Genomic DNA, 11,935 nt, shown 5'->3' with positions numbered 1-11,935 from the left:
AGTGATAATATTAATGTTTTCAGACTCATTTAGAAAAAGTACTTAACCCAATATGTGAATGTAGGATAATGTACTTTACCCAAGTACTATCTCTTACCTTTACCTTATGCTATACATGGTTACATTTTCTGAGGTTCCCTTCCTAACTTACCTTTGTGCTTTTTGAAAGTCTTAGTGAACCATTTCTAAGTTCAATTTATTTATGAGTGGCTTACAATTCCTTTAATGATAATGCTATTTCACCAGGTTCTGCTTCCTATGTCTTCCCTACCAGCCCAGTGAACGCTGATATCAAAATATCATCAAAACTGGGCGCCAGTGGCTCTCACACTTGTAATCCTAGGAAGCAGAGATCATGAGGATCACAGTTCGAAGCCAGCCTGGGCAAACAGTTTGCGAGACCCTATCTTGAAAAACCCTTTCGCAAAAAAAGGGCTGGTGGAGTGACTCAAGGTGTAGGCCGTGAGTTCAAACCCCAGTACTGAAAAAAAAAAATCATTTATATATATATATATATATATACACACACACACACACACACACACTTATACCATCAAAGAAATGAATTCCTTTCGTATGTATCATTATCCATTACCAGGGACAAAATAATTCCATCTTTTCAAATGAAAAACACACACATGCAGCATTTAAATTGCAACATTTAAGTATTACATTCAAATCTAGAACTTTATTTCTAAAGGCTAATTCCTTTTCTACCTTTTTTTTTTTTTTTTTGAGACAGGGTCTCACCTATGTGGCCCAGGCTGGCCTCAAACTTGTGATCTCACTGCCTCTGCCTCCTGACTGCTGGGATTCCAGATATGTACCACCACATCCAGTTTTAATTCCATTTCTATCTTTCTACTTTGGATACATAGGGACATTATTTCAGTCAATAAAAATGTGAATTAAGAGAAAACAACCTTTAAAAAGATATGTGGGATGTTTCTGTCAGCTGAACTAATTTTCTGGAGAGCAACAGGTCATGAATACTTTCAACTACACTCTCCATTTTCTAGTGGCAAATGACTTCTTAATTTATTAATAGAACAAAATACATAAAACATGAAGATCCTCCTAAAATAAATATGCTACAATTTAAATTTGTTCCAAGGTCCAGTATTAGATTTAAGCAAGTTGGCATATTTCCTGTGAATCTCGAAAGAAAGGTTTTCTCTTCTGCTCTGTGAATATGAAGCTGTAGAATTGCTTATTAGGTTTCAGACTATCATCAGTATTTGATAGTTTTACATTTTATGTTGTCATTTGTGGAGAATCTGATTTAGTGGGACAGAGTGGAAGGCATTTTTAAAGACACTCTACAGACAATTTTGATACATAGGAAGGCCTGAGATAAAGTAACCTGTATCATTCTTAAAACTATAGCTGTTTACTTAACAAAGTAGATAAGTAAAAGAATAGCAGGACATTAAAGTTTGAAGACAATATTGTACATTTAGTTTTATTTGATGATTTAAAAAGTAATAATTTTGAGGTAAAAAATGGTGTTGAGAAATCAGAGAGACAACTTCTCTGTGCTTGTCAATTAGAGACAGTTAATGCAGAAGTTGGGAAAATAACACCACGTTAGAGAGTGTATTTACTGACTTATTTGTAGTTGCAATCCCTACCTCTGCTTGAGATTAGGGAAATTACAATACAAATCACGTTACCAAAATGATTTTCAAAAGAAATGATCAATACTGAATACCAGTAGCAAAAAGATCAGAGATTTTTGTGGCTTAAGAAACTTCACACATTGAGAGTCCCATCAGGGAAATTCAAAGAAAATCAACATAATTGCTCATCAGAAGATTATCATATTTCTAATATGTGAAAATAAAAAGCATCTATATTAATAGTACTCTTCCTACTTCCAGCCATTAGGGAACATAAGGTAAAGCTAATAATCATGGAAAGAGACATATTGCTTTAACATGCTGAAATTCAATTAGGACTAATATGCTGAGACTCAGTGTTACTTTTTTTCTGGATTTAAAAGCTTGTATACTCTAATTATTTTAAGCACTCAAATAAAATGATTCCCCAAAGTAGCAATTTCTTACAACACTGATCAAAAATAACTTAAAATTTAAATATATACAACATACACATGCATATTCATTTTCAGGGAGTATATAAAGCTTAAATAAAAACAGATGATAAAGTATTTCAGATATAGAAAGTACCAGTTCAGGAAATTTATTTTTGTGCTTACTTTACACAAGAATTTAAAATATATGACAATGAGGAACCTTTTTAGTCATTGTTTCTTTTTTAAATACAGACATTAACAGAAAGGAATGGATTAGATGCACTCTACTTTTTCCTCAATTGGTTGATTATGTAGAGAATCATAAACCATGAAACTAAATTGAGTAAATGTTGGAAGTTTATTGCAAGCAGCACCTGGGGACAAAGCAGAGAAGGCTTTCTGTGGTCACAGGATGCATGTATTTACACTCAATACAGATCCTGCTATGTGCCTGGTTACTGGTTACTTGGACATACACCAATGTCCAAGTAAGTAACATAGAAGCATACTAGTGTTGTACTACTGAAGAGTTGATAATCCATGAGAAGAAAAACAAAAAGAGATAGCAGATAATCTATCCCTTCAAACTTAAGACAAATAGATTTGTTTTGCTCTATGTAAATTCTATCACTTTGAGTATTTTATTGTTTTCATACTGCTTTGTTAGAAAAATTATGCAAGAACATCTAAAAATTTTATTTCCTAGCTACTAAAATATTCATTCTATCAGTCATCCATAAACTGTCCCTCACACTGCTTCCTGTTATTTTCTCTTTTCTCATAGAAAGAGAGAACAGTTATTTGGCAGGTGGAATTCATTTTCTGCTCAAACACTGCAGGGGAGGGGATCCTTTCTATTGTCATTACTTAAATTCATCTACAATTATATAATTAGCATTTTTCCATCGTGTGAAATCCAACTTTGAACCTTTTATGGTTTATTTCTTAAGAGGGAATCAATGAAACTGACTTAATTTATACATTAAGCCTTCCCTCCCATAACTTTCATTGACTTTTGTATCTTAGTACTTTAAAAAGAATAAGGAATTCCTCAAACAAGTTTTTCAAATACAGAAGTGTGGGAAGTAAAAGATCAAAGAACAATAATAAGCAGTCTAACCTAATAAGTCATATTGATCAGTAAGCTGCATATCTTCCCCATCTGAAAATTTACTAATGAGAATCAGCAGTGGTTGATCTTAAAATGCTTTGAAACTGTGATAGGCTCATATGGAAAGTAAATGAAGCAAAAGACATGCCTCAAATACAGTGCAAAAATAATTCTGCTCACTTCTTCAGTTTACTAACTAGTAATACTTTTTTTCCCTTTGAAGCCCAAGTAGATCTAAATGTCTGAAACGTTTAAATAATGAATAGAAAAGAAGTAGGGGAGATTTTATTTCTACCTACTTCTAGTTAGTAAAAACACTTCACTAAATTAGCCATCAACATGTACTGGAGTGGAAACTAAACTTCCTTTAGGACAGATGGGAAAGATAAGAACTAATAGCCAAAGACTAGATCTTATGATCTTCTGTCAGTGAATCAAGAGGGTTTTTGGTATATTTTTAACACTTTATGGGTCTTGACACATCACTAGTTAACATTTACTCAGAGCCAAATCTATACTGCTCCCTTTTCTATTGAATGTAGTTTATTATATACTGAAATATTTAAGTGTATATTTGATAACCATTTGCAACTTCATACAAATAACAAAATGCAAATACAACTTACCATAATTTCCAGTCACATTGGCACATATAACAGCCCCAAAGAATCTTGGGTAATACTTCTGAATTCTTGAAATCACTTTTTGGCAAGCTATGGTTGGGTCTTCTCCTACTCTCATGTATTCTACAGCTTGGTAACTGATTTAAACAGAGGTAAAACTTTAGTATCACAGAATAAATACTAACTCTAAATTAGGTTACTTCAAGCTAGAATTTTAAAATCACCGTAACTGTCACATTTGATATAACACCTACAAATGAACAGGAGTCAGTGATTCCTGCTAAAGCCTTAGTATCAAGGCAAGTAAGCCTTGCTAATACAGTGCCATCTATTCAACTGGTCCACCATTAATTTCAGGTAAGGACTATTATTTTTGGTTTCAGTTGAATAACAGTCACTCAGTAATAATAACCAGTAGTCACAGAGAATAGAGGTTATATTTGGATGCGAAAAGGAGCTACAATTAAAGGACAAAACAATGTATATGTATTAAACACATACCTGTGATAAATGAAAGGTACACAATGACTATAATTCCTGCTTTTATCAATTATCATAGTTTGTTCACTCAGTGGGTTCACATCAATTATTTAAATAGATCATACTCTCATCTGGAAGTGAGGTGAGAAGTGTTCTATTTCACAGAACTATGATTGCTTAATTTGAATGATCATTAATTATGTGACAGGAAAAAGTTTGTATACAGTTTTTAAAAAGCTCTTGTGCATACCAGTTCAGATTATGTGATACCAAAAATTATTTCCTGTTTCACAGAAAATGCCTCCTAACGATCTCTAAAATTCACAAAGGTAAGAAATCACACCTTGGTAGAAAGCGTAGCAATATGTCACCATCCCCAGTTGCTGCAGCTGCTCCTGCTGTATCATCAGCATAGGCCCCAGCTCCAGGTATTGGTGAATCTCCTACACGACTTTGTGAGCACACAGGGTAAGAATTTAGGACACAAAATCAAGTATAATCTAAACCATGTTATAATCTGGTCAAAAAATTAGGAGATATTTCCACATAGCCACTGATCATTGCTTTAAGTAAATTCTTCAAAAAAACACAGAGAAAAGATTTTCATTAGTTTTTCAACTTAGGCTTTCACTAACCTACCTTAATCATATCAGAATTTCTTGTAAGATGTAGAGTGTAAAAAATTGAATTTATAGAAACAGATTAAAATAGTGGTAGCCAGAAGCTAGGGAATGGGTTGTTTGGGAGGATGTTGGTCAAAGGATATAAAATTTCAGTTCAACAAGAGTTCGTTCAAGAATTCTATTGTACATCACGATGGCTACAGTTTATAAGAATACATTATATATTTGAAAACTGCTAAGTGAGTAGATTTAAAAAAATAAGTATGTGAAGTAATGCATAAGTTAAATAGCTTAGTTTAGCTATTTCACTCGGTACATGTATCTGTTTTATATAGCTATATATTTATATATTTGAAAACATGCTGCATCCCACAGATGCATACACTTTTACCTATCAGTTAAAAAATTAATTAAAAAAGAAAGAATTTATCAGCTGGTTACATGTCAAAATGAATTAGATTTACAGTGGCTATTCTAACCATTCTCACCTAATTCGTGGATCTCAATAGGTTCAAAATTGATTTACTTTATGAACAATATATTCCTGCTCCTGCTCTTTGTATAACGTGCCAGACATTTTAAGTTTGTTCTTGTAACCTATTTAACGATTTTCTATTACTTCATAATGAAACACAGAATTTAAGCTGACTTTAAACCCTTTGAAATCTGGCCTGTCTTCCTTGTAACCTTATCTTCCACTACTCCCCACACTCCTACACGTGCACACACAATCAAGAACACACACGCATGAGCACACGTACATATGTATGCACCAAAATTTTCTTTTTTAACCAGCAGAAGCCCTGAATCTGACGCATACACTACTTTGTATCTGTATGCATCTGCCTGCATGTTTCCCTTTATTCAGAGGACTCAGGTTGTACCTGTTAGTATCAATTTACTGGCATTCCTAACTACTAGGCTTAAACAGATCACTTCTCATATTTCTGAACCAGAAAGCACTGGTTATGACTCCTTTGGCCCTTAGGAGAAAATAACATGTTTTCCTTTACATTTATTTATTTCAGCTGTTATGTATATTTGACAGATCTATTCATATGGAAACACTAACCCATGTATTTTGAATTTTAAACCATTTGTAGATGTACCAGCAGCAGTACGTCCCATCTTATGGATTACAACCATGCCTAGAAGTTAAAAAAAAATTGTAAGTACCTAAAATTTGCTGCAAACATACCAAATAACTGAGCAGTTGGTAACTACTATGGTGTGAATGTTTGTGTCCCCACAAATTTATATCCACAAAGTGATGGATTGAAAAGGAAGACCTTTGAGAGGTGGTTAGATTATGATGACAGAGTTCTCATGAATGGGATTAGTACTTATAAGAGATCCCCGAGAGCTAGCTAGCCTCTTCTTCCATGTGGAGAAAAAAAAAGGTGTCATCCATGAGCCACAAAATTGGCTCCCACCAGACACTGAATCTACCAGTGCCTAGCTCTTGGATTTCTCAGTCTACATAATTGTGAGAAATAAACTTCTGCTGTTTTTTAGTCACCAGGCTATTATATTGTGTTTTAACAGCTGAATTGGCTAAGAAAATAATATAAATAAATATACTCGCTCATTAATTTCAGGTAGAAGAGAAAAACTGAGAATATTATGCCAGTGGTATCAATGTGTTTATTTTAGCATCATTTGGAGGTCATCCCATATTCTAACTCTTCAAGTTAGTCTGTTACTTTCAATTCCTTTTCAAAGGTATTACGAAGTACAATCAATGATACAGAATAACAGAAATTATCAACATTAAATCTTGTAAAAAAATACTTAAGGTTAGTTTAATATGACAAACAAAACTATCAAAGCACTAAATACTAAAGATTTAAAAATTATGTTAATAGTCATTGTGGTCTTATATAAGTAATTTACCAAATTGCATAAAGATTTTAATTATATATAATTATCTATTTTATGAATATCACAATTATAAATACACACACACACACACACACACACACACACACACACACACAGGTAGAGAAGAAAGAGAAAGAAAGGAGGCAGTTGGCAGTTAAAATAACCAAAATCAACTTCTGGTACTTACATTAAGGATGAAGAGCTATACAAGATAATGAAATTTTAACCATGAGTACTGTATAAAATGCAAATTACCAATAGTGTCATGACCATGATCACCTCCTGCTTCATTATAGGCAGGATCTTCTTGCTTTAAGATACAAGGTGGTTTGTAGGGTCCACAGTATTTTGAAGCATCTGGTATAACATTCTATAAATAAGATTCAAGTTTTATTTGTTAAAAAAAGTATTTAGAAATTACTAAATACTATTAAGAAACCAAAAAAAAAAAAAAATCTAGCAACTGAAAGCTTAAAGATTAGCTAAGTCTTAATGAAAGTTCATGAATATATACTTTTACTAAATTCTCAGGTTAGTTTCAAACTTATGGGTTATCCATCCACATTATATGGAACAAGTCCCTGAGTTTTATCCTTATATAAATTTAAGTCTAAAATTATGCTCAGAATAATGGCAAATATAAGGTGTTTTTATTACATATTAATTCTCAAAGTAAAAAGAAATACATCCTAATCTCTAAATTTTAGAATTTGTTTCCCAGATGAAGATTTCAAAGTTTTAAAACAAAATCTGTTTCTTAAAACCATTTTTTCCAAAGCTAGTTTTATCTGAACATGTGGTATTCTATGATTTATTTTAAATCTTAAAAGTACAAGAATATAATCCAAACTCATAAATTTAGGTTGGATAGACTGGTATTAAAACAAGAACCCACTACAGGTTGAGTGCTCCTTAAATGCAGTGCTTGGAAATAAGTGTTTTGGATTTTGGAATATTTATATGCTTATAATGAGATACATTGGGAATTGGACACACATCTAAGCACCAAATTCATTTATGTTTTATATATGTCTTCATACAAGTAACCTGAGGGTAATTTAATACACTACTTTTAGAGCGACAGTGTTTTGACTGCACCCATCACCTGAACTGGTGTGGAAGAAGAGTCTTCTGGCTGTGGCACCATGTCAGTGCTTGTTTTGATTTCAGGGTTTTAGATTAGGAATGCTCATCTTGCACTCACACCATATACATTAGTCTACCAGGTACCTTCCCTGACTCTTTTATGAATAATCTCTTTCTAGAACTAGCCCAAGAGACACCTTGGTAATTAGGACTTAGGCAGGGAACACATGAGAAACTAAGATATCCCACAAAAAAGAACCTATATGGCAAATACAAACTGATTTATGCTAAAAAATCCCACTGAAGACAAATTATCCCACTATTAACATACTAGACACTGAACACAAATTATCCCACTATTAACATACTAGACACCTAATCCTATAAAGCTTCAAGTCAAGTAAGGGCAAGAGACTAGATACACATAACACTGCTGAAATCTAAGGAATATTTTAGACTGTTTTCCAAACTTTGAATTTTTTTTAAGAGTTTTTTCCAAGGAAATATAAACGGAACAGTGCTTATAAAGACAGCTCTACTCTCCTCAGAACCTTCACAGTCTGAAAACTACTACCAGAGACTATTACTTCTCCAGTATGGATGTACATGGGAGGATGTTGGGGATCTTTCAGACACATCCCTGCCCAGAGTCAACTTAAATCAATGGTTCTAACATATGGCCATGATACTAACTAGCACCTCCTACAACAGATAGGTGACAGAGACAGAAGGAACATCACTTCATATTTTCAAGTAATTTACTTTTTAAAATAAAAAATGTAATACATACTCTCCAATAATTTGGCTGGCAATTCCGAGAAAGCCAATCTGAATGAAGAGCCTGAGAAGCAGTGGTAGATAAATCCTCATTGATAAACCCCATACTTTCAGCAAACTTGGTGGCTGGAGATTAGGAAGAAAGTGTAAATTAAGTAAGGTCTTTTAACCAAGATATGTGTACGGGAGGTATTCTAGGTCAGCTGTCTCTTAAGGCACACAAGACAGAGGAGAATACACCAAGACTTTCAAAGGAGTCTTCAGTTATGAATAGTTCTAGATTTCTTTTGGTAGGACTGGGGTTTGAACTCAGGGCTTTGTGCTTGCAAAGCAACGAATAGTTTTAAAGGAATCAATTTCTATTCCCCTTTGCTACTTCATCTCCATCTCCCTCCTTCTACTTTACAAAAGAAAAGGCACATCTCTCCCCAGCACAGAATCTTATTGCTCTTATTGCTCTAACTAAGGTATAAGGTCCATGGTATAAAAAGCTTTGAGACACAAAACAAAGGGATTCTACTGAATGAGCAAGGTGATTTGTAAGTCTGTTCTTTCAACCAAATTGAAGGAAGCCTGCGGGAGTTGCTAAATAAATACATCATTAAAATAATGTGTGACTACAGGCAACTGTAGGATTTTTGGTATATAGCTTGGAAATACATGACAGTGTCACAGCAAACTCCTTTCAGGCCTTCTTATGTTAATAATGCTCTCTGGGTCTTCTACCTATACAAATGTAGTATCTGAAGAAACTGATGCTGAATCCTGTTTTACTGGTAGCAGTTACTCATCTACAGACAATAAAGTATTGTCAAAAAACCCAATCTTAAAGACAATGAAAGTGAGATTTAGAAGTAACCTATCCAGTTAAACAGATACTAAGTAAAACAGCTGGAATTTGAACTTAGGTCTGCTTTTGTCCATATTTGATATTGAGTCCTATTTTTCACAATGAAGATTATAGACAGAGTAGAAAAAATTTCAGCACAGTTAAAAAATACCTGACTCTCCTACTAAAAGTGTGTGTGTTGTATGTTCCAGTACTTTCCGTGCCACACCAATTGCATTTTTAATTCGTCTAAGATCTCCTACTGCTCCCACGTCCATAGTAGTGCTGCAAGAAAAAAAAATAAAGATTTACTAAGGTATGTTCACAAGGTCATAGATAAAATATTACTAAGGTATTTTTGGAGGATCATAGATAAAAATATTGCATTTCTATATAATAATGTTTTGTAGGATAAACTCCCATCATCTTAACACAAAAGTGCAAACACCTACAAAGCTCAGAGTCTCAAGACAAAATAAAAAAACAGAAAGTCAATTTACTATATATTACAACAGCACTGAAATTCTCAGTTTTTCCTATCTCATTGTAAATATGGCTTTTGAAAGAGGCCTTTTATGTCTATAAGCCAGGCAAACCACAGCTTTTGGGATAGCAGGCAATTGACTGTTTAGAAGATCAGAGGCCTATTTTTGTAGCTTGGGATTCTCCTTCATTTAGGAGGACTACCTACTTTCCTGAGATATTTCCACTATTAATATGATTTTTGCTTTTTAATTGAAAGGGAAACTCCTTGAGATTGGGAAGGGCAAGTTAGGGGTTTTGACCTGTGACCAAACTGATGCCTCTTCCATCTTGCTCTCAGAAGACAACTACTGTAAATATAACTCAACATGAAGCAAAGGATAGAGATAAAAAGGTCCTGAAGGGCATTCTTACCCATCCATGATCATAGCGTCCAGTGTGGTTTCCCCAAGTTCATCAGGACTTCCTCCAAAGCCTACAGAGCCATCACACTGCTCTCTCTCACACATCGCACAGCCATTCTCAACTGCATCCAGGGTAGAACCTCCAGATGTTAATGTCCGCCATGCTGTTAAACCCAATAATGCCTGTTTATATTTATACATTTTTTTCAATGCCAAATGCAACAGTCCAACATTTTACCACTCCTAATTTGTTCACATGCATACTAAAATTTAAGTTTTAACAAATTAGGTTATCAAATGGTACAAAAGTGCTATAAAGGAGTCAGAATGAGAGACAAAGTTATATCACAGGTTAGTATGAATTCTATTCAAAATCTTTGGTCATTGTTGCAAAGTGAGGGTTTTTGCACTCATTAATACCTATTTCTTCTGTGTAAGCAAAGAGGTAAGCATCTGCTTACCTCTGCTGTACAACTGAAACTACTCAAAAGTAGTTAAATTGAAAACTATCAAATCACAACCTTATAAATTATTTCTGCATCATCATCATCACTATTACATTTTTAAGGCAGGGTCTTGCTATGCAGCCCAGGTTGCTCTGGAACTATGTAGACTAGACTGGCCTCGAGATCATCACCTTCCTGCCTCAGCCTTTTGAGTTCTGGGACTACAGGCAATACCACTCAGAAAAGGAGATGCTATATTTAGGAAATCTGCCCTGTGCAAAGCTGGAATACAGGGTACTGGAGAGAAGTGAGGGGTCAAAAAGCAGAAGTGGAGGGGCAGACAGAAGGCATTCGGTAAAAAGACTGGGTGTCACCAAGCAGCGGAGGTGGTCATATTAAAATCAGAAATGCGCTAAGTCTGGGGTCAGTACTGGCAGTAACCCTAAGTGGTGAGGAGCTCAAGTGCAGCAGCAGCAGGGGGACGGCCACCGCCACGCGGGCCCCTGGCAGCGGGACCTGCGGAGGGCCTGGCCGGGCTGCACGGCGCTCGCCTGCGCTCCTCTCGCAGACGCCCAGGGGCCGCCGGCCTGTGCTCCCCGCCGGCGAGCTCTCCAAGCGCAGCCACCCATCCCGGCCGCCGCTCCGCACCTGCTTCGGTAGCATTCTTAAAAGGCCACGTATTGAGGACCAGGGGCAGAGGGCTGGAGCCGCGCACTAGGACCGGGCAGAGCAGGAGTAGAAAGAGAAGCAGAGGAAAATTCGACTTCCACGCCATAGCCGCGCGTCAAGCCCACCAGCGCGAGAAAAGTCCCCGCGGGCCGAGGGCGCAGACGCCGGGCCGCCGCTGAACTCGTGATCCCTAGGACCCCGCCCACGTTTGGCCACGCCCGCTCCCTTGGGGCGGGGTCCGTGCTTTCTTAACTCTCGCGGGACTTGGCCTTCTCGGGGCTGGCCTTAGGGTTTTGTCTGTGTTTTGTTTATGGTGTTGTGTCTTGCTGAGTTGTTTTTGTTGTTGTTTTTAAGTAGTCAACCAAATTGCCGCTTCCCCTGTTTTTAAAAGTAGATTGAGCTTCGTATTGGAAAGTTAGTATGAAATTATGCAACCGTGAATGGCAGGATCGTAGGAACTTTTATGTAATTGACTTCTGCTTATTTGC

The 11,935-nt window shown here is 35.8% G+C and overlaps 1 protein-coding gene across 1 annotated transcript; it reads right to left on the bottom strand.

Annotated features, from left to right (window-relative positions):
* Positions 1–2,170: 2,170 nt before the first annotated feature.
* On the bottom strand, positions 2,171–11,643 carry Aga (aspartylglucosaminidase). Its single transcript, XM_020182278.2, has 9 exons — positions 11,427–11,643; positions 10,343–10,496; positions 9,618–9,730; positions 8,630–8,742; positions 7,009–7,123; positions 5,945–6,020; positions 4,593–4,700; positions 3,773–3,906; positions 2,171–2,409 (listed from the first exon to the last, which is right to left on the bottom strand). Exons 1-9 carry the CDS (start codon positions 11,551–11,553, stop codon positions 2,309–2,311), a joined length of 1,041 nt encoding a protein of 346 aa, XP_020037867.2. The 5' UTR covers positions 11,554–11,643; the 3' UTR covers positions 2,171–2,308.
* Between the last annotated feature and the right edge of the window lie 292 nt (positions 11,644–11,935).

This window comes from Castor canadensis, chromosome 14, assembly GCF_047511655.1.
Source record: "Castor canadensis chromosome 14, mCasCan1.hap1v2, whole genome shotgun sequence".
Taxonomy (NCBI): domain Eukaryota; kingdom Metazoa; phylum Chordata; class Mammalia; order Rodentia; family Castoridae; genus Castor; species Castor canadensis.
Note: the sequence above shows the minus strand (reverse complement) of the source record. Positions and strands in the feature narration are given on the sequence as shown.

What these genes read in the sequence shown, in the direction of transcription:
- Aga (XM_020182278.2), bottom strand. Translation starts at nt 11,553, where the DNA reads ATGGCGTGGAAGTCGAATTTTCCTCTGCTTCTCTTTCTACTCCTGCTC. An exon ending in TAAGAATGCTACCGAAGCAG is followed by an intron (nt 10,497 to 11,426) that starts GTGCGGAGCGGC and finishes TGGGTTTAACAG; the next exon opens with CATGGCGGACATTAACATCT. An exon ending in TTGCTACGCTTTCTACCAAG is followed by an intron (nt 3,907 to 4,592) that starts GTGTGATTTCTT and finishes TGTTTAAATCAG; the next exon opens with TTACCAAGCTGTAGAATACA.